At 55.7% G+C, this 21,244-nt stretch overlaps 1 protein-coding gene across 1 annotated transcript in view; it reads left to right on the top strand.

Moving 5' to 3' along the window:
* The window catches only part of MAP3K12 (mitogen-activated protein kinase kinase kinase 12), an 89,691-nt gene that overhangs the window by 54,582 nt on the left and 13,865 nt on the right, over positions 1-21,244 (top strand). Inside the window, 2 exon segments of the mRNA XM_043506723.1 lie at positions 17,015-17,539; positions 20,693-20,876. Of these exon segments, the coding sequence (XP_043362658.1) occupies positions 17,101-17,539; positions 20,693-20,876 (623 nt within the window). The 5' untranslated portion in view covers positions 17,015-17,100.

Genomic DNA, 21,244 nt, shown 5'->3' with positions numbered 1-21,244 from the left:
CTGATCACTTTCCTCTCCTCTAAGTGCTGGCAGTGGCAGGGCACTGCTATAACAGAAGCTTACAGCTCCGGAGTCCCAGCTGGCAGTGGCAGGGCACTGCTGTAACAGCAGCTCACAGCTCCGGAGTCCCAGCTGGCAGTGGCAGGGCACTGCTGTAACAGAAGCTCACAGCCAGAGTCCCAGCTGGCAGTGGCAGGGCACTGCTGTAACAGAAGCTTGCAGCTCTGGAGTCCCAGCTGGCAGTGGCAGTGCACTGCTGTAACAGCAGCTCGCAGCTCCGGAGTCCCAGCTCGCAGTGGCAGGGCACTGCTGTAACAGAAGCTCACAGCTCCGGAGTCCCAGCTCGCAGTGGCAGGGCACTGCTGTAACAGAAGCTGGCATTACTGTCCTTCAAGCATCTTCTGATGCTAAGTCCTTTGATGCCGACTGAAATCACCGATCCCGGGACGTGTCTGTATGCCGGGGGAGGGAGGGCAGCCCAGGGGAAATGACCACATTTGGCTCATTAAGGAAACGGTTTGGGCAGGAAAGACCGACAATCTGATGATTGCATCACTGAGCGACTCTGCTGAGAGCCAGATTCTACACCCCCCCCCCCACACACACACACACTATCTCCTGGGGGCACACAGGCCTCAGTATATGAATGAGAAAATCATATCCGGTGGCTTAAGAGACAACCCCCCCCAACATCCCCCTCCCCCACGGCTCATTCCTCCCCATCCACCCCACCAGTGGGAAAATAAAGCCCCTTCACTAAGGGATGAAGTCATCTCCCAGGTGGGCTCTCGGAAATGCCCTTTGAACTCAGGGCTCCGGTTGGGCGGAGAGAATCGTGTTTCCTGACACTCACTTCCCTGGGGAGGCAGGTTGCCAGGGAACAAGCCTCCCCCCCACACACACACATTTCACCCCATCCTCACTAGGGGATGGATTCTGGAGCTGGCTCCCGTTCTCTGAACCAGATTCTGGTTCTGGGCAAGCGATGGAAGCCCGTTGGCAAGTCTGGATACAGATTGGATCCGAATTGCACCGCTCCCCCATCTAAAAAAAAAGTTCTGGATGCATCTGTGAAGTTCTGGTTCAGCCCACCCTGATGGATGCCTGAATTGCCAAGGCATCTCTGGGTCCGGCTTTGCCCCCCGTTCTGGGGTGCGGGGGTTCAGACCCACAGTCCCGCTGTAATGATACAAGTTGGAGGGTTGGCTTGAGAGATGCAGCAGGAGTTTAGCCCAGGATCTGAGTCATTGTGAACGGGGGTGCATTTGTGTTTGGGTTGTCAGCGTCAGCCTGGGGGTGCTGAGTGTGATGTCCTGTGCGTGTGATGGGAGGCATAGGCCTGTTGGCGAGCATGTATCTGGTGGGAGGTGCAGACCGCTCGGTGTGCCTGTGTGCGTTCATGCAAATCGCCTGGTGGTTGTTTTTTTACCTTGCTGACCATGTGATGACATTGGCGGCTGGGCACTGTGGTTGAGAGCACCATAGCCACACTTAAAAATCATTGCACCCACAGCCAAAATGCAGTCAGCTCTGGGGTGGGACTTCCTTATTGAGGGGGCGAAGCCACTGAGCCCTGTAGGCAAATGATCATGTGGGACAGGAAATGAAAAAACAGGAATGGGAGTGAGGGCTGCAGGGCCAAAACTCGGGAATCCAGAGGGGAACGCCAAGCAGAGAACCCCAGACAATGTCTTGAGGGAGTTCAAGGAGTCAGTGGTTGCAGCCCAGAGGAACTCTGCCCAGAGACGTGGTGCAACAAGGAAATGGAAACAGGCCCCGAAGTCAAAGAGCGCCCTCCTGTAGCGCTTGTTCTGCCTCGTCTGGTGGAGGGTCATCTTGGCAGGTGTCAGGATGAGGCTGACGAGCAGGTCTTGAGGCCCCACAGGGCCACGGATAGAGTGTGCGAGAAGATGCAAATGAGGGGAAAGTGCAGCCAGAATCTCAGTGGGAAGTCCTGGAGGAGGCGGAAGAGGGGCTGCTGCCTGGCATGCTCTATCCACATGCGCTTCAGGGTCTCCCTCTTGCTGCAGAAGGACCAAGTGTCAGGAGAGTCTGTAACAACAGCCAGACCCTCAGGTGATGAGGCCAGGAAGCAAAGAGCAGGGGGAGTGCATGCACCTCCTCTATCTATCCCCATACACCCCCTCCTATCTATCTATGTATCTATCTATCCCATGCACCCCCTCTATCTATCCCCAAACACCCCCTCCTATCTATCTATCTATCTATCTATCTCTCCATCCCATGCACCTCCTCTATCTATCCCCATACACCCCCTCCTATCTGCATAGACACAGGATGGTGGATGCTATCACAGATGCACCAGGGGATCGTTAATAACCACAGAATATTGGCCATCCTGGCTTTACCTCTTCCAAAATGTGACTCTTCCAGCAGCCAAACACCACACAAGGTGCAGCGCTCTCCACACAGGAAGAACATCCTCTTCTGAATCACCATCACCACAGCCGACAGCCCCCTGGGGTTTCACTGGGGGTATCCCAACCAAACAGTAAGCAGGCAGAATGTTGTGTAGCTCCTAGAGTCTGACCAGGTGAGGCGAGAGGAAGGGACACAGCAAGTATTGCTGTGGAAAATTTTGAGATTTTGGAAAAAAAAAATCAACATTGGAAATATTTTAATTCAGAAAGGCACCACGGGACCTCATGGGAATTGTAATTCAGGTGCCTTATGCCTCTGTCCTCCCCTATTGTCCAGACTTGCAGGTTGGACTACATCTCCGATGATGCACCATACTCACTCAGCAAGAGGGTAGTAGTCTGTGTATTATGGTAGACACAAGGCTGCAGTGCCTCATGGATGTTGTAGTTTGGATGTTTCATGCCTCCATTCTCCTCTGTATGCCAGTTTCCCTCATTGGACTACATCTCCCATGATGCACCATGGTCTCTCCTCTTGCTGAGGGAAGGCTGTGCATCATGGGAGATGAAGCTCCGCTGGGGAATGTGGCCCATGGAGGAGAATGGGAGCACCCACACTACGACTCCCATGAGGCACTGCGGTGACACTGCAGAATGGAAATATCTCCAGTGTGGGCTATTCCATTTTTGGAAACAAAAAAATGGAATTTTTCAGAAGGAAGAAAGATGCTTTTTGTGAAAAATTGTGATTACTCAAAAACCTGGTTTTCCCTCGAAAAACCCCTACCAGTTTTGATGGAAAATTTCCAGCCAGTGCTGGCTCTGGGCAGGGCATGGCCCCAGAGCTCTGCAGAGATCCCTTTATTGTGAAGAGCTGGACCCAGCACCCTACCTCAGGCGTGAGGTCTCAGTTACTGACTCTCTTTCTGCTCCTTGGGAAGCATGCCAGGGCCACAGCCAGCTTAGGCCCAGAATTTAGGTGGTAAAAACACCCAAGGCTCCAGATTCTGATCTCAGCTGCACGGGTACAAAACTGGCATAACTCCGTTAGATCAATGGAGTTTGCAGTTACATTAGATGGGATCAAAATATGTATGAGAAGGTCTATAAATCCTCATTCTTCAGGGCATGAACCAGCTTCTGAGAGGGCTTGGGAAGAAAGCCTTTCCATCACTGGCCACTACTGAGTTTCTTTTATCCTGTGACACGTCTAGTACTGTCCACTGTAGAAGACCAGAGACTGGACTAGGTGGATTGGACAGTGCCTATGTTCCTTGTGAAACAAGAGCATCATCTGGCCCCAGTGATTTGTTACTTTTCGGAGAAAATGGGTGAGGGAGAAGAAAAGGAGACTGAAACTGGCTCCCCTGTTGCACTGGTGACCCATGTGTCAACACACCCTTGTAAAACACACATGCAACCTGTGCTTGTGTAACCCACATGGCAACAAGGACCTGCAAAATCAGGAGCCTGAGCATGTACCTAGAAACAGAAAGGGAAGGTGACCAAGCATAAGATCATAACCATGTCCCTTTTAATATTAATGATTTGCCATCAGACCATTTGTCTATCAAATCCACTGTCTTGCTTCCAACAGTGGCCAGTGCTAGATACTTAAGATGCAAAGTAAGATGGAAAAGAAAACCCTCCTTAAGCCAAATGAACCTAGTATCTCATATGGCAGCATATGGCCTTTGGATTCCTTCCTGACCCCTGCTATGATCAGTTCGTTCCCTGGAGTATGGTGGTTGCTAACCCTTGTATCATCATCATCTTTGTTTGTACAGCTTCAGCTATCATGTTTGGTCATTAAATAATGCAGCCCCTTATACAACCCAGCCACTGTAGGTCACTCTTTGTTATCCCTCTGACAATGCCTTATTACTGTATGGGCAACCCCATTTAAATATCCCACGTCACGCCCCGGAAATCGTGAGATTTTGAAAAACGATACATTTCCGGTGTTTTTTCTATGTCTTCTGAGCCATTGGGGTCATATTTCCCAGCTTCCACAAGGGCCAGAAACTTACTTTTTCTTTTAAATTAAAGCTGAGACTCTCTTGCCATAGACTAATAGAAATGTAGGGCTGGAAGGGACCTCAAGAGATCACCAATCCATCCCCATGTGCTGAGGCAGGATTAAGTGTATCTTCAGTCATCACGTCACTCCAGCAGCTGGGACTTTAAGAAAAAAACCTAGTGTCACAAGACTTGCAATCAAGTCACAAGAGGTGGCAACGCTGCATTTGTATTACAATAGCATGTAGGGCCCCCTCATGAAATCTGGGCACCACTGTGCCAGGGCACTGTATAGGACAATTCTTGCCACCAAGAGCTCATAGGCTAAATAAAGCACAACAGATGAAGAAAGGATTATCATCCCCCGTTTACAAATGGGGAAACTGAGGCACTGCACGATTAAGTGACTTGCCCCCAGTGGGATTCTGTGGCAGAGCAGGGAATTGAAACCAGCTCTCCTAAGTCCCTTAAACGCTGGGCCAGCTCTCTGCATCAGGAAGGATTTCCTCACACTCAGCGAGAAAGTGCAGCATTCCCTCCTAGGAGCTCAGCTTCCAGTTTCATCGGGAGAGCCCTTCTCCACATCTCGGGGGGCAGCATTACAGGAAAGGCCAGAGCCAGTCTCACTTTGACCTTTCTGCCTTGAAATCCCTCCACAGCCCTCCCCCCTTTCTGGGCTCCATAATCCTAGTCTCCACTCGCCATCTGCCAGTGTCTGTAGATAGCTGTATGTGTGTCGGAGAAGCTACAGACACTCAGAGCTCATAGGACAGTGGGAGTGTATTTTCCAGGCTAGGAGGAAGCAGGATGAAGATTGCCCCAGCAATGGGGTTAAACAGGGGGTGACAGTCTCCAGGGCTGTCATCCCGACCCCTTTCCCTAGGGTTAAAGTTCATTTGCGGCCAGTTTATCTCAGGCAGCAGGTGGAGTTGGCATTGATCCTGGCTCAGAATGGAGGTTGCATCTTCCAGTGAGGCTGTGGGTGGGATCTGGCTGTGGAACAAGCCTCCAGAGGAGATTAGACCAGTTGTTCTCAAACTGTGGGTCAAGACCCTAAAGTGGGTCGCACTCGCAACCCCATTTTAATGGGGTCACCAGGACTGGCTTAGACTTGCTGGGGCCCAGGGCTGAAGTCAAAGCCTGAGCCCCACTGTCCAGGGTCAAAACTGAAGCCCGGGGCCAAAGCCAAAGACCGAGGGCTTCAGCCCTGGGTGGCGGGGCTCAGGTTACAGGCCCTCTGCCTGGGGCAGAAGCCCTTTGGCTTTGACCCTCCCATCCCACGTGGGGCAGTGGGCTTGGGCAGGCTCAGGCTTTGTCCCCCCCTCTGGGGGTTGTGTAGTCATTTTTGTTGTCAGAAGGGGGTTGCGGTGCAATGATGTTTGCGAACCCCTGGATTAGACCAACCCAGAGTCTGAGCAACAAATGCTGCCCAACTCTTTCACAGAGACTGTCTGCCAGAGCATAGCACCTATGCCCCACTGACCCCGCACCAAGAATCGCCCAGCCCAACCCAAATGCTACCCCGAGCAGAGCTGTGCATGATCCAAAAAGGGAGCAGAGACAGAGACGACAGGAAGCCCACCAGGGACATTGCTATCGCCAATCTGTTTCATGGATGAGGCCCCAGATGCCATGGTGATGGGCAGCAGCACAGAACACTAATAATCCCTCGCTCCTGTCTAGCACATTTGATCAAGAGATCTCACAGCATTTTACAAAGGAAGTCAGTATCATTATCCCCATTTGACAGCTGGGGAAACTGAGATGCAGATAGAAGTGACTTGTCCAAGGCCAGTAGTAGAGCTGGGAACAGAATCCAGGTCTCCTGAGTCATGCTCCAGGACTCTATCCATTGGGACACACTAGACATAGAGCTCTGTGTGGGGATGGATAGATAGCTCTCTGTAGTTTTGTAGTGTGTATAGCTCTGGATCGGGACAGATAGATCTGTGTGGAGACGGATAGTTAGATATAGCTCTGTATCGGGATAGATCTGTATGGTGACGGATAGCTACATATAGCTCTATATTGGGACAGATAGATCTGTGTGGAGATGGGTAGCTAGATATAGCTCTGTATTGGGATAGATCTGTGTGCAGATGGATAGATAAATATAGCTCTGTATCGGGATAGATAGATGTGTGTGCAGATGGGTTGCTAGCTACAGCTCTGTATTGGGAATGAGAGACACAGAGCGCTTCACTTTTAATTCCTCGATCTCAAAGTACAATCTAGTAGCCCCTGCTAGAACCCTTCCTTCACAGATCTGTTCTGCTCCTTGAGCAGGTGTTTTCCCAGGGGCATCTCCCCATCTTTCTTTCTTTCCCACTGGGCATGTTTGCAAGAAATTGACACATTCGTTTCTTTCTTCCTTTTTGCTTTTCTTCAGTGACCTTGTTACCAGCCCTGGAGGCTGGCATGCTCTAAATGCACCAAGTGGGCACTGTGCCACAATAAGCTTCCCTGCCGCCTCCATCCCTATGCTTCTATTGGTGTTGGCACCACACAGTGGGTCCCCAGTTGGCATTGGAAATGGCTGGAGGTGGGTGGCATGGCATGGAGCTGCTAAGAATCCAGGATGGGATTTTCCAAGGGAGCCAGGCACCCAACTCCTGTTGAATTTCAATAGCATTTAAACCTCTAACTTCCTTAGGTTTTTTCACCTTCCCTTCCCAGGTTATTGACATTATCGTAGCTCCTAAAAGGCTGTAACCAGGATCGAGGCCTCATTGTGCTGGATGCTGCACAGACAGCAAGGGAACAGCAGCCCCTGCCCCATGGATCTCACAGTCTAAAAAGTGAGAGGGGAAACCAAGGCACAGAGTGGTGAAGTGGGCATAGAATCCAGGATTCTTGAGACCCAGTCCAGTGCCCTAGCCACTGGGCTCTGCTGCATCCCATAAATCAGTTTAAACCTCACAACTCTCTGTAATATAGATAAGGATTATTATCCCCATGTTCCAGATGGGGAAACTGAGGCACAGAGCAGCGATGTGACTCCCCCAACATCACTCAGCAGGTCAGTGGCAGAGAGGGGAATAAAGCCAAGACCATGGTTTTGTCTCAAGCACGCAGTGTCCCTTCCCCAGACTCACAGCACATCATCTGCAAGCGCCGGCTGAATTTGGGGAAGATTTTCAACAAAATCAGGTATTAGTTTGAGTTAAACCTTTCATAACAACCTCACACTTCCCCCATAAGGCCGTACCAGGCTGGAGATCAAGCTGTGCCAATGCATCAATCCAGAACGCTTGCTGAGGTTGCTTTTATTGTATATAGCGGTAGCACCTTCAGGCCCCAACGGAGATCAGAACCATATTGTGCTAGGGACTGCACATCCACATGGTGAGAAAGTCTCTGCCCCAAACAGCTGGCAATCAAAAGAGACAAAAGGCATCAGGGAAAACTGAAGCACACAGGGAGGCACTTGCCCAAGGTCACCCAGCAGAGCTAGGAATAGAACCCAGGTGGCCTGAGTCCTAGTCCAGCATGCAGCCATGAGAGCACTGAACTTGTGATGAAGGTGTTGCATTCTGCATGTGTGTCTCACCTTGGAGGCAGAAGGAGGTTCCTAGTGAAGATGTATGCTCTGTCAGTCGCATCAAGCGTGTCTGGGATCTGCTAAGAGGTGTCCCATAACTTAGCATTCCCTTGCTGTTTAGGGCTTGACTGGGGGAAAGTCTCGCTTATCTAACCAACATCCCTTTTATGGGCTGGGTTTGTTTGTGGCATAAGAAGTAAATGAGGAAGAAACAGCCCAGAAGAGGTACTGATAGGTTATGATGTGGCCTAGTGGTTAGAGCAGCAGTCTGGGGCTCAGGAGATCCAGCTTCTATTCCTGGCTCTGTCACCAGCTTTCTGGGTGACCTGGGGCAAGTCACTTTTCCTCTCTGGGCCTCTGTTTTCCCTGCCACCCTTTGTCCCTTTTGATGGTCAACACAGCAGGGCCCCCATCTCAGCTGGACATGGCTGGAATAGAAACAATAATTTATATCAAGGTAAAGATGGGTAAACTGAGGCACGGAGGGGGACATGACTTGTCCAGGAACATGCAGCAAGTTAGTGTCGCAGCCAGGAACATAGCCCAGGAGTTCTGACTCCTAATGCCCTACTCTAAGCACGATATCCCCTGGAAGAGCTGCAAACAGAACCCAGGAGTCCTGCTGCCCAGTCCCCTGCTCTAACCACTGAAAAACACTATCATAAAGAGGTGGACTGTCATTATAGAGAGATGGGCTACTGCCCCGCAGGTCCCTCGGGTTAGCCCTCACCCCACATCCACTCCTGCAGGTGGCCCCCCAAGGCGATCCCCATTTTCCTGGGATAATTATCTCTTTATTAGAGACACAGATCTTCCAGACTTGCTTGCCAAGTTTTGTTCTATGCCTGAGGGACTTGTAATGCCACTAGCCAGGTGGGCTGTGGACATTATAACCACGAGGCCCTGGATGAATCTAGATATGCACAAAACTCAGGGTGGGCTGGTTCTCCTGCTCCTCTGGCTCAAGAGGGCTCTGATGATTTCCTAAGGATTGGCATGTACATGGGGCACAGGAGGTGAAGTGAGCACTGTGAGGGAGAGGTACTGGGTTTGGTCTGGGTACTGGGTGAGGGGTACAGGGGAGGAGATCTGGGCACTGAGAGAGGGCTAAAGGGAGGGTGTCTGGGTACTGGTCTATGGGGCACCAGGGTGTTGAATGTCTTGGCCTAGGACCCAGGAGGGGCCTGGGCTTTTGCAGGGCTCCTTACATATTTCACTTCCATGTGCCCGGCGCTGCAATTGTTGCCATGTGCTTGGAGCCCTAGCCCCTGCGCTGTGTTGGCGCAGGATGGGCAAACTGGACTCTTCCCTCCCTCGTGATCCTCCCCTCTCCCTGCATGTCTGTTTGGCCAGCCTCAGCCCAGCTCCCAGAGGGCAGGGGCTGTGGAGAGGAGGGGGGCCCTGTGACTCCGGGGGAGGCGCAGGACAGAGTGCGTGTGCTGCCCGGTGCCCTGTGGATGCAGAGGGTGCCAGTCTCCAGGGGCACCAAGCGAGATGCCATGGCTGGGGCCTGGGGGAGCGGGGGGAGGGGGTGTGCTGGTATGTCCCCATCTCCCGGCACCCAAAGGGTTGAACTCACCTAAGAGCCAAGAGTCCCCTCGCCCCGCCGGGAGGGGCGGATCCCCCGGCCCAGGGGTGAGCTCAGGGCCCCACTCACCTTGGCTCCTGCCTTCCCAGGGATGACATCAGCACCGGGGGCTACCTGCGGCAGAGGCGGGCGCTGGCGCAGCCCATTGGCTGGATCCCCGGCGGGGGCGGGGCTGGGGAGAGGTGGCTTCATTGGCAAAAAAAGAAAAAAAAAGCGGGGGGGGGAGGGGAGGGGAGGGGTTGTGGGGGCGGCGCCGGGCCCGGCGCAGAAGCAGAGCGGGGGATCCGCCAGCAGCACATGGAGGGGAGGGAGAGAAAGGGGCCGTGTGCCAGGGAGAGGGAGAGGTGCATGGGGACGGCCGGATAGACAGACACACAGCCAAGGTGGGTGAGGTAATAGCTTCTGTTGGGCCCACTTCTGCTGGGGAGAGAGACCGGCTGGGAGCTACCCGGAGCTTCGGGTACTCAGAGTCCACAGCTCCAGATAGGGGAGACAGGGAGATGTGCCGGGGTGTATGGGGCTAGATAGATAGATAGATAGATGGGGTGCATGGGATAGATAGATAGATAGATAGAGGGGGGTGTATGGGGATAGATAGATAGATAGATAGGAGGGGCTGTTTGGGGATAGATAGAGGGGGTGCATGGGATAGATAGATAGATAGATAGATAGATAGATAGATAGATAGGAGGGGGTGTATGGGGATAGATAGAGGAGGTGCATGGGATGGAGAGATAGATAGATAGATTAGATAGGAGGGGGTGTTTGGGGATAGATAGAGGGGGTGCATGGGATAGATAGATACATAGATAGATAGGAGGGGGTGTATGGGGATAGATAGAGGAGGTGCATGGGATGGAGAGATAGATAGATAGATAGATAGGAGGGGGTGTATGGGGATAGATAGATAGAGGGGGTGCATGGGATAGATAGATAGATAGATAGATAGATAGATAGATAGATAGGAGGGGGTGTATGCGGATAGCTAGAGGGGGTGCATGGGATGGAGAGATAGATAGGCAGGCAAAGGGATGGGTAGGTAGGCAGGCAGGCACGGGGCTGGGTAGCTAGTGTAGGGAGGGAGAGAGGAGCAGAGCTTTATAGTAGCCCCAAGGAGAAATCCCAGCGCTAGGGACACGTTGGGAAGGAAATAAACAAAGCCAAGGCAAGGTGCCACGTGAGGGCGCCGGGACGGCACCGCGGCACCCAGCTGGCGAGGGCGGGCTCGGGCGGCGGGGCCCGGGGAGGAGGGAAGGGGCGCCCCGGGGCTGGCTCGCTGTTCCCTCCGCGGCTGGTGACAGGTGAGTGGAGCGAGTCGTTTCCATCCAGCCTGGGATCCTGGCGGAGGAGGGGCGGGGAGGGAGGCGGCAGGAGAGGCTGGGGGCGATGCTTGGGCGGGGGGGGGCAGCTTCTCCAGTTTGCAGCAGCTCCCCAGGGAGAGGAGCGGGAACCCCGGGATGGCTGATCTGTTTGCTGGGGCCCCCCGTGGGCAGACCGTGCGTGGGCACGGGGCCTCAGTGGCTGGGAAGTGCCAGGCCGGGGTACAGGGCAGTCGCACGTGTTGGTTTGATGTGTGAGGTGCTGAGAGGACACTGGTCCCACCTGGCCTGGCAAAGGGCTCTGCTAACCCTAGGTCACCGCTCATAAAGGGGCTGCGTTGGGGGGGGGGGTATGAAGGAATCTGGAATTGGAGTGAAGAGTGCAGGGGGGTTGGGATAAGGGGTGCAGGGAAGGGGACTGAGTATCAGGGTGAGGGGTACAGGAGTGTTCTGGCATTGGGGTGAGGGGTACTGAAGGGACCTGGCACTGTGTTGAGGGGTTTGAAGGGGTCTGGGTATTAGGGTGTGTGGTGCTGGAAGGATCTGGCACTGGCTGAGGGGTGCAGGAGTCTGGCATTGGGTGAGGGGCTTGGTGGTGTTGAGCTCAGGGGTAAGGGGTATGAAGGGGTCTGAATATTCTGTTTAGTATCAAAGAGATCTGGCATTGGGGTGTTGGGTGCAGAGGTTCAGGGGTGGGTTGGGTGAGGGGTGCAGAGGGTATTGGGGTGAGGGGTAAGAAGGGGTCTGGGTATTGGGGTGAGAGGTACCAGAGCATCTGGCATTGGGGTGAGTGCAGGGGGTTTTGGAGTGGGGGTGCAGGAAGGGTCTAGCACTGGATGAGGGGTTCAGAGATATTGGGGTGAGGGGTGCAGGAGGAGGGTTGGGGTGAGGGGTGCAGGAGGTATTGGGGTAAGGGGTACCAGAGGGTCTGGCATTAGGGTGAGTGCAGGGGGTTTTGGAGTGGGGGTGCAGGAAGGGTCTAGCGCTAGATGAGGGGTTCAGAGATAGTTGGGTAAGGGATGCAGGAGGGGGTTTGGGGTGATGGGGCAGGGGGTATTGGGGTGAGGGGTGTGGAAGGTCTGCAGTTCCCTCACTGAATCACCTCTCTCACCCAGTATTGCAGTGACCCAAACAGGTTCAGACAGACAAACTGACCATGGGCTCAGATGGGTCCATATCCTTCCCTGCACATCCCCAGCAGAACTCCCATACCCTGACCCCCCCAATCGCTGCCCCCCGCATGTCAGTCAGGTGCCCATGCTGTGTGTTTTATGCCGGGCTGGTTCCTGTGCGTGACTGAGCCTAGGACCTACTGACCCACTAAGGGGGGCTGCTCTGCTCCCTGCTGGCACGGCCTGTCCTGCTGACTGGGGGGCCCTGCTTAGCTGTCACTCCAGACCGGCGAGGGCAGATAGACATGGGGCCAGAGTTACCCCGAGGTTGGAGGGGGGGGAGAGGTGTGCTTCAGCCAGCGCTCATGCACCAGGGCAGAGTGGGGGAATGGATCAGTCCATTGCAATCCGCACTGGACACCTGCTTACTAGATAGAGATGGACACATTGGACAGGTTTCAGAGTAGCAGCTGTGTTAGTCTGTATCCGCAAAAAGAAAAGAAGGACTTGTGGCACCTTAGAGACTAACAAATTTATTAGAGCATAAGCTTTTGTGAGCAGGGTTAGAGTCACAGAAAGGGGGAAGGAAGGGGGGCTGTTTGGGGGAGTGCAGGAGACAGAGCAAAATAGTATCACATGGACAGTCCAGCCAAATGATGGTTAAGGGGGAGGAGAGTGAGATAATCTATCTATCCATCCCCATGCTATCATCTGAGCATCCCGGAGAGAGAGGAGACCTGCCACTCCGTATAAGGGGGTGATAAGGCATGAGGGGCCGGGGAGAGTATGTTTACAAAGGGGGAAATGAAGCATTGGTTATGGAGAGGTGAGATTGGCCTGGCTGCGGAAGTACCTTCGCTTGGGGCATTTGAAGCCAGGCTAAGCCAAGTTCAGTAAGAAAGGGCCCTGCTTGGCTGGGGGTGAGGAGCCGGTCAGGGTCTCTAGCCTCCAGGTTCTCTTCCAGACCCCAGTTGTCAGCCCTGTTCACAGCGTGTCGCTGTGCCCCCCATCAAGCCCCGATGTACCGCTCACACTAAGTCGCACATGCTGCCCCAAATGCCAGACAGCAGCCGCAGGGAGAGATGGACTCATGGAGTCTTGCCCGGGTGGCCCAATGCCTGGCCTCATTTGCATACACATGGCTTGCCAGCCTATCACAACCCCAGCTGGCAGCCATTGGCTCACCCAATGTGTAAAGGGAGTGGCAGGCACGTTGCCCTGGAGCTGGGGCATGGAGGGGGAGCCTGGGAGGATCCGGCCCAGAGATGGCTGAAGGCTCATGTCAGCCCCAAGGGAGCCCAGGGCCAAGCGAGCCGGCTTCTAACCTGACTCTCGCATTGTCCGTAGAGTCATGGCTGTGCCCTCCCCGTGGGTGACGGGTGTCACAGACAAGATGATCCCGAGCTGAGCCTGGGAGGGGCATGAATGGGGCAGGATCCCGCTGCATCCGCTCTGCTGTCTTGTAGCCCTGGGGAGTCAGGAAGCCGCCACTGCTTAGCTGTGCAGTCGATTGCCTTGATGTGTCTTTGCTGGAGGAGTTTGCAGCCAGGTTGTTGTGGCAGATTGGGGTATGGGCAGCATGTGCCCTGCAACTCCATCACCTGTGGCGCAAGCTGGTATTAGACCTCTTCCCTGCCCTGGTTTCACCTGTCATTACTCATTGTCTGATCTGTCTATTTTTAGACACTAAGCACCTGATAGCAGGGAACCATGTCTTTAAGTGCCCTGTGCCCTCTGGGACCTCTTTAAATTATAGCAATCCCCCCCAAACCACAGCTGGTGGGATGGGATGAGTCCAGGAAGCACCACGCTCAGCCAGCACCTTCCATCTGAGGATCTCACAGCACTTTGCAAAGAGTAATTAATTTAGCCCCACTAGCTCAGAACATTATCCCCACATAACAGATGGGGAAACTGAGGCACAGAGAGGTTTTTTTTCCCCCCCCACACTGTAATATAGTAGAGGGAAGAGGACTCAGGAATCCTGACCCCTAGCCCAGAGCTGTAGGCACATGTTCCATCCTTCCAGGACTGAGACTAGAACCCAGACATCCTGAGTCCCAGATTCTGGGTCTAACCACTGCTCTGTTTCCCCCTTCCGGAAGTAGGAACTGAACCCAGGAGGACTGATTCCTGGTCCTATGCTTTAAACCCAAGACTGTTCTCCAGCAGGCCATGGGGTTAGCAAGCCCCTAACCTACCCCTGGAGCCCACCGAGGAGAATTAACCTGGTGTGGGCCAAGCAGCTTCAGTTTTGATGTCATTTGCAGAGAGAAGCATGTCAGCAAGCTCAGCGAGGGAGTCAACCCCCTTTCACCCGGGCTTTTGGTAACCCTTTGGCTAATGCGCTGCCCGCCGTCCCTGAATGAGCCAGACCTGCCTGAGACAGGGTCAAGGCTCGCAATGGGCTTGTAAGGGTCTGTAACGATGGCAGGGTGAGACAGGTGTCTTGTGGTGTAAAGAAAGAAAGAAACCATCTATCTATCTATCTATCTATCCTTGTATCCCCCCACCTCCATTGGATCTACCTAGTGATCTATCCAGCCTAAGGGATTTAAATGCACAGCTGCCATTGAAATTCACTGGGATTTGGGTACCTAACTCCCCTAGCCTCTGTGGGCAACCCAGCCTCCCTGTGAATTGTCTCAACAGCAGGATCCCTGATATTGCTCATCGGATTTATACTAAGAGTTACCGCCTTGGGTCCCTCTCCCTGGCACTCGGTGGTCCTGAGCAGCTGCCTCCAACTGCACCAGCCCTTGTGGGGTAGGGGGACAGTGGCGGTCCTAGTGTTCTGGTCAATGGCTGGGTTGGAGGGGGTGCGTGTGTGTGGGGGGGTGTCAGCTCCAGCCTGGGCAATGCTGGTACCAGCCGGTGACCGCTGAAGAGGGGACGTGGCGCGGCCAGGAGGGAGGGCTTCCTCTGCTACCTTGGGGAGGGAAGCAGCCAGACGGGTGGCAAGAGATGGGGCCGGCTCCTGGTTCCCGCACAGCCGCCTGATTTCCAGGGAAGCCTGCTGGGCTGCATGCTAAATGAGCCGAGCTCCGGCACCCGTGTGGGAGAGAGCCTGGCACAGCACTGCCAACTCCCACCGCAGCCTTGTCTGTCCCCATGGCCTGGGGACGCGCACACACTGACACAACTACACACACACAGAGCTACACCCCGACACACAGCCACACACACCCTAACACGCAGCCACACGCACATAGATACACAGATAGCTATGCACTAATACACAGCTACACACACAGAGCTACACCCTAACACACAGCTACACATATACAGAGCTACACCCTGACACACAGCCACACACACAGCCACACAGAGAGCTATGTACACATAGATACACACATAGATTCATAGATACTAAGGTCAGAAGGGACCATTCTGATCATCTAGTCCGACCTCCTGCACAGCACAGGCCACAGAATCTCACCCACCCACTCCTACGAAAAACCTCACCCATGTCTGAGCTATTGAAGTCCTCAAATCATGGTTTAAAGACTTCAAGGAGCAGCAAATCCTCCCTCAAGTGACCCGTGCCCCATGCTACAGAGGAAGGCGAAAAACCTCCAGGGCCTCTCCAATCTTCCCTGGAGGAAAATTCCTTCCCGACCCCAAATATGGCAATCAGCTAAACCCTGAGCATATGGGCAAGATTCACCAGCCAGATACTACAGAAAATTCTGTACACTAATACACAGCTACACACACATAGCTACACCCTGACACACAGACACACACACAGACACAGAGAGTAACGTACACACAGCTGCACACATAACTGTACACTAATACACAGCTACACACACAAAGAGCTACACCCTGACACACAGCTAACACACACCCTGACACACAGCCACACACACACAGAGCTACGTACACACAACTGAACACATAGCTATACACTAAAACACAGTTACACACACAGAGAGCTATACCCTGACATATAGCTACGCACACATGGACACACAGAGAGCTACCCATGCACAGCTACACTGACACACAGCTAGACACACAACTACACACAGAGACACACACACAAAGACACACAGCTACATATAGAGCCACACACACACAGAGAGCCACACCCTGCCACACAGCTACACAACACACGGAGCTACACACAGAGCTAGGCACATACACAGTTACACACTGACACACAACTACACACACAGAGCTCCACAGCTATGAACACACAAAGCTACACCCACCTCAGCGCACACACAGCTACACAAATACAGCTACACGCACACAGGTACTCCCACAAACGCACGCTCACCAATGGCCATGCAAACACCGGCTCGGGGTTGCTGCGCCGGAGGGCGAGCTGCAGGGAAAGATCCCGAGACATGCAGGCTGCAGTCAGTTTGGCGAGGGACACACGCTTCCCCCCCCCTGCACCTCTGGTGCCGGCACGATGGTGCTCAAAGGGTGCATCTCACACCTGGGCACTAGTGCTCAGCATCACTGCCAGCCCTGAGCCAAGCCCCCTGACGCCCCAGCCACTAGGCCACGCTGCCAGGACTCTTCAGACATGACCTCCCCTCCCGCAGTGCAATGGGTCTGTAGTATTAACTGTCGGTGCCAGAGGGGGCCGGGACCTGCCCAGCTAGAGGCAGGGACCCGCCAAGGGGCAGGTCGGCGGTTTCAGCACCTTGGAGAGAGCTCGGGCTGCCGCTCCGGGGTGAGACCGGCAGGGATCCAGGCAGGAGCAGGGAAGCCAGCAGCTGCCTGCCCATTCTGGCCATGCGATCGCAGACCTGGGCTGTCTCCCCCCACCACCGCCACCGCCTCTCCCATGGGTGCAGTCAGTGGGAGGCGAGGTGCCTTGTACGTGGCACGTTCAATGCATGGTGGGTGCCTTCTCCCTGGGCACGCCTGGCATGTTCAATGCATGGTGGGTGCTGTCCGCTTGGCGATGGCCAGCAAATCCAGCCCCATGGCAGGTGCCTAACAGTGGAGCAGGCAAGAGGGCATTGGATACACCTGGTTGCTACGATTTCCAGTGGGATCCTATTCATGAGGATTTTCCTTTCCCCCCCCCCCAGGCCCCGTCTCCTCCAGGCCCTGCTGGGGACGCCCATTGACTGCCAGCCCAAGGGGCGTGGGGGGCTGCTGATGCCCAGAGCCTGCCATGGCCTGCCTCCACGATACCCGGACCCCCTCCCCATCCTTCGCCAGCTTCAACACCATCCTGACGGAGAGCTCCCTCCGTAAGCTGGACCCCGACACCTCGGACTGCACCCCCGAGAAGGATCTGACGCCCACGCAGTGTGTGCTGCGTGACGTGGTGCCCATCGACGGGGGCGGCCACAGCCCCACGCCCAGCGAGGAGACGCGCGACCAGTTCGCCAACAGCGTCCTGCAGCTGCATGAGAATGAAGCCGGGGGCGGGGGAGCCGGAGCGGGGGCTGGGAATCCCGAGGTGCGGCACACTCGGTACCATGCCGACCAGGTCCGGCTCCACTGCCAGACGGGCAGCGGCTTCCTGGAAGGGCTTTTCGGCTGCCTCAGGCCCGTCTGGAGCATGATTGGCAAAGCCTACTCCACCGAGCACAAGCACCAGCAGGAAGGTGCGTGGCCCTGGGTGTGCAGGGCTCGGCATTAGTGGGACCTGGGCAATGGGCTGTAGGAGCCGGCCTGGCCTGGCGACCGGCTGGGGGCGCTCATGGGCTGCTCCATCCCTACGTTGGATTCTGATCTGACCTGCACCGGGGCTCAATCAGGAGCAGCTCCATGAAGTCACTGGGTCAGATCCCCAGCGGGTGTAAATCAGCAGAGTTCCATAGGAGTCACTGGGTCAGATCCCCAGCAGGTGTAAATCAGCAGAGCTCCATAGGAGTCACTGGGTCAGATCCCCAGCAGGTGTAAATCAGCAGAGCTCCATAGGAGTCACTGGGCCTGATCCCCAGCAGGTGTAAATCAGCAGAGCTCCATGGGCGTCACTGGGCCAGATCCCCAGCGGGTGTAAATCAGCAGAGCTCCATGGGCATCACTGGGCCCGATCCCCAGCAGGTGTAAATCAGCAGAGCTCCATGGGAGTCCCTGGGCCCGCCGGTGTAAATCGGCCATGGCAAGCTGTCTGCACTGTAGTGCCATTAGCATCACAGCATGGCTCTCTGTCTCCCTCTAGTGGCTCGATCATGTACGGCGGTTTCTGAGGCTGCTATGGCCGCCAGCCTAGCCACACTGGCTCGTGTCTGTGAAATCCAGGGGGTCCGTGTTTGATCCCAGCTGGCCCCGGGACATCGCTGCGGGCCATGCTAGGACAGTGTTGAATCAGAGTGTCCCACGGACCCCTCCCCCGTTGAATGGAGGGAAGAATCTTGCCCCATTGGAATAGTTACAGGTTGGGCCCAGGCCCCTGCCATCCCCATGTGCTGGGCTTTGTCTCTGGCTGAAATGCAGCCACCTCTGGGGGGAGACACAGCAGCTGTTTAACCTGCCAATGACCCGCAGCAGACCAGGGCAGGAAGAGAAAATGCAGGACATCATGTCCCCGTGAATCTGCCAGGGTGCAGGGAGAGGAGATGAGATTTAGGGGGCACAGAATGGACTCCTCTGAGCCAGGGCTCTGGGATGAATTCCCCAGCTCTCAATGCGAGCACTGGGGTCTGTAAGGGCAGGGCCTGTGGTTGGCATCTCCCCGGGAGGTGGAGGAGGAGGAAGGATTATATGGAGAAATATCTGCTCCCTTAAAGTCTCTCTTCCAGAGTCTACCCTGCCCGGTCCACTTCCCCCCACAGCTCTGGCTCTCTCTGCCCTACCGGCCCTGCTCCCATCCCTCACTCCAGTTCTGCCCGGCTGGGCTCCTCACCAGGCCTCTTGCATCTGTGGCTGGGGTCAGACGAGGGGATGGGAGGATAGGGATGGAGGCCAGGTTGGCCCCGAGCCCAGACTGGAGTGGGGGTTGCTGGCAGCATTCTGCCGGCATGGCTGAGCAGCAGCCAGGCCCTGCCCGTGGCTTCCCTACAGCAGTGAGCACGTCGGCAAGTGTGAGTGGGTGTGAGTGAGCGTGATTAGTGTGTGAGCTTGGGAACGTGTGCATGTGTCTGGGAGCATGTGCGTGTGAGCCCGGGAGCATGTGAGCCTGGGAGTGTGTGTGTGTGAGTGTGAGCGTGTACATGTGACCGTGTGCCTGGGAGTGTGTGTGTGTGAGCATGCATGTGTGAGTGTGTGTGTGTGCCCGGGAGTGGCTGGGTGTCTTTCTGAAGGCGGCAGGGTGTGTTAGTGTGCATGGGGGACGTGATTGTTCTAGTGGGAGTGCACCTGTGTGTCAGTGTGTGTGCATGCACATGCCTACATGTGTGTTAGTGAGTGCGCGTGCAGGGGGCATGCACCTGGCACACTGTGGGCAGCTCCCCCTGGCCAGGCAGCCAGCAGCCCCTGTTTGGTGGCAGAGCCAGCTCTGATGCTGTCATCTCTGAAAGGGCCGGACCGGGCCGTCTGCTCCATGACAGTGAACCCCTGTGCGGGCAGGGAGATCCCAGGGTGGGGGATGTCACAGCTCGTGTCTCCGGGGGGGGAGCTGTAGCCATGGCTGTGTGCAGCTCCCTGGCCCACTGGGCCTTGCGCTGAGCCCCATGGGAGGAGCTGCCTGGGCCCCACAGCACGAGGGATTCTGCTGGGACACGTGTTTGCAGCAGGCAGGTCTAGCAGGGTCTGGGGCCTGCAAGTTACCAGAGCCCTGGCTAGGACCTGCCCCACACCCTCCCAGGCTGTGGCCCCACAGGAGCCGCAGCTCAGCTCAAAGTGGGGAGGGGCTGGGACTTGCTGGCCCTGTCTGCTCTGCTGCGGGGGTTGCAGCCGCCACGGAGAGGGAAGCAGGAGAGAGCAAAAGTGCACTGCAGGGGTTGAGAGATGTACATACTCACAGGTGCACACCCATGTGCACACATGTGTACACATGCACCCACACATGCACGCACACACACTAACCACAACCCAGGGGCTCGCCGGTGGGTTTTAATCGCCCAGGTGTTCCTCTTTCTCCTTCTGGCTGCTGGCGGTCTCACCCGCACTGTAACGTGGACTTGGGGCCGTGCCCAGAGTAGTGCTGGGGACACACCCACAGGGGGAGAATCCGGATTCTCCTGCTCCACAAGCCCCTGCCATTGGAGCAGGAGACTCCCCATGAGCTCTTAGCAGGGTAGGGCCTATGGCACACAGTGGGGCAGTGCTGATTCCATCCGGCAGAGGGCAGCAGTGCCCCCTCCTCAGACACAGAGTTGCAGGTTCACTGCAGTCACATTGTATGACCCAAGAAGGCTGGGAGCTGCTCTGCCTCAGCTTGGCACGTGCCCGGGTGGCAGGGCGGGGGGGCTCAGGGTCCTGCAATCCCCTCACCCCTGGTTGTTTGGTCCCAATTCCTGGGAACTGATTCTGCACAGAGTCACCAGGGAGTGGTGCCTCTACAGGGCCTGTAGGGTCGGGCTCTGGGATCTTGGTCGAGGTCAGGGGGTGCTTGTGTGGGCAAGCGTGTCTGGGTACATGTGGCGCTCCCTGCAGTTCTGTCTGCCTCCCCCTTCCCCCCCCATCCCAGGAGCCCTTGCTCTGCCATTTCCTTGGGCCAAGCCCTGGCTGCCCTGCAGCGCCCCCAGCTGCCACCCTTCTCTGTGCCCAGGGCAGGTGGCACCAGCTCAGGGACTCACCCCTCCCCCAGCCCATCTCTGCGCCCAGGGCAGGTGGCACCGGCTCTGGGTCTCACCCCTCCCCCATCCCTCCAGACACGTGGGAGGTGCCGTTCGAGGAGATCCTGGACCTGCAGTGGGTGGGCAGCGGGGCGCAGGGTGCTGTCTTCCTGGGGCGCTTCCACGGCGAGGAGGTGGCAGTGAAGAAGGTGCGAGACCTCAAGGAGACGGACATCAAACACCTGCGCAAGCTCAAACACCCCAACATCATCACCTTCAAGTGAGTGCAGGAGAGGGGGCGCCTTGAACAGGGGGAAGAGACACTCCCTTCAGTGCCCCCCATGGGGCAGCACCCACCTGGGGTACACAAAACCCAGGGCACCCCTCCTGTGTACCCACAGTATTGCATACGCATGGGATGCAGGGTCCATGGCCCTGCCAGGCAGTGCCCATTCCCACCTCCCATTTACACCCCATTGTGTCTGGGCGTGCAGTGGTGCCCGCTCTCTGGGAGGGGCACTCACCCTACAGCTGGGCCCAGGACAGGTGAGGGGTGCAGGGTTCCCTCGGAGGGTCAAGGCCGGGATGTCCCCACTATGCCCAACCAGACAGGTATCTCTGCCCAGCTGGCACCATCTGTTCCTGGCC

The sequence above is a fragment of the Dermochelys coriacea genome, chromosome 20, assembly GCF_009764565.3.
Source record: "Dermochelys coriacea isolate rDerCor1 chromosome 20, rDerCor1.pri.v4, whole genome shotgun sequence".
NCBI lineage: Eukaryota > Metazoa > Chordata > Testudines > Dermochelyidae > Dermochelys > Dermochelys coriacea.
Note: the sequence above shows the minus strand (reverse complement) of the source record. Positions and strands in the feature narration are given on the sequence as shown.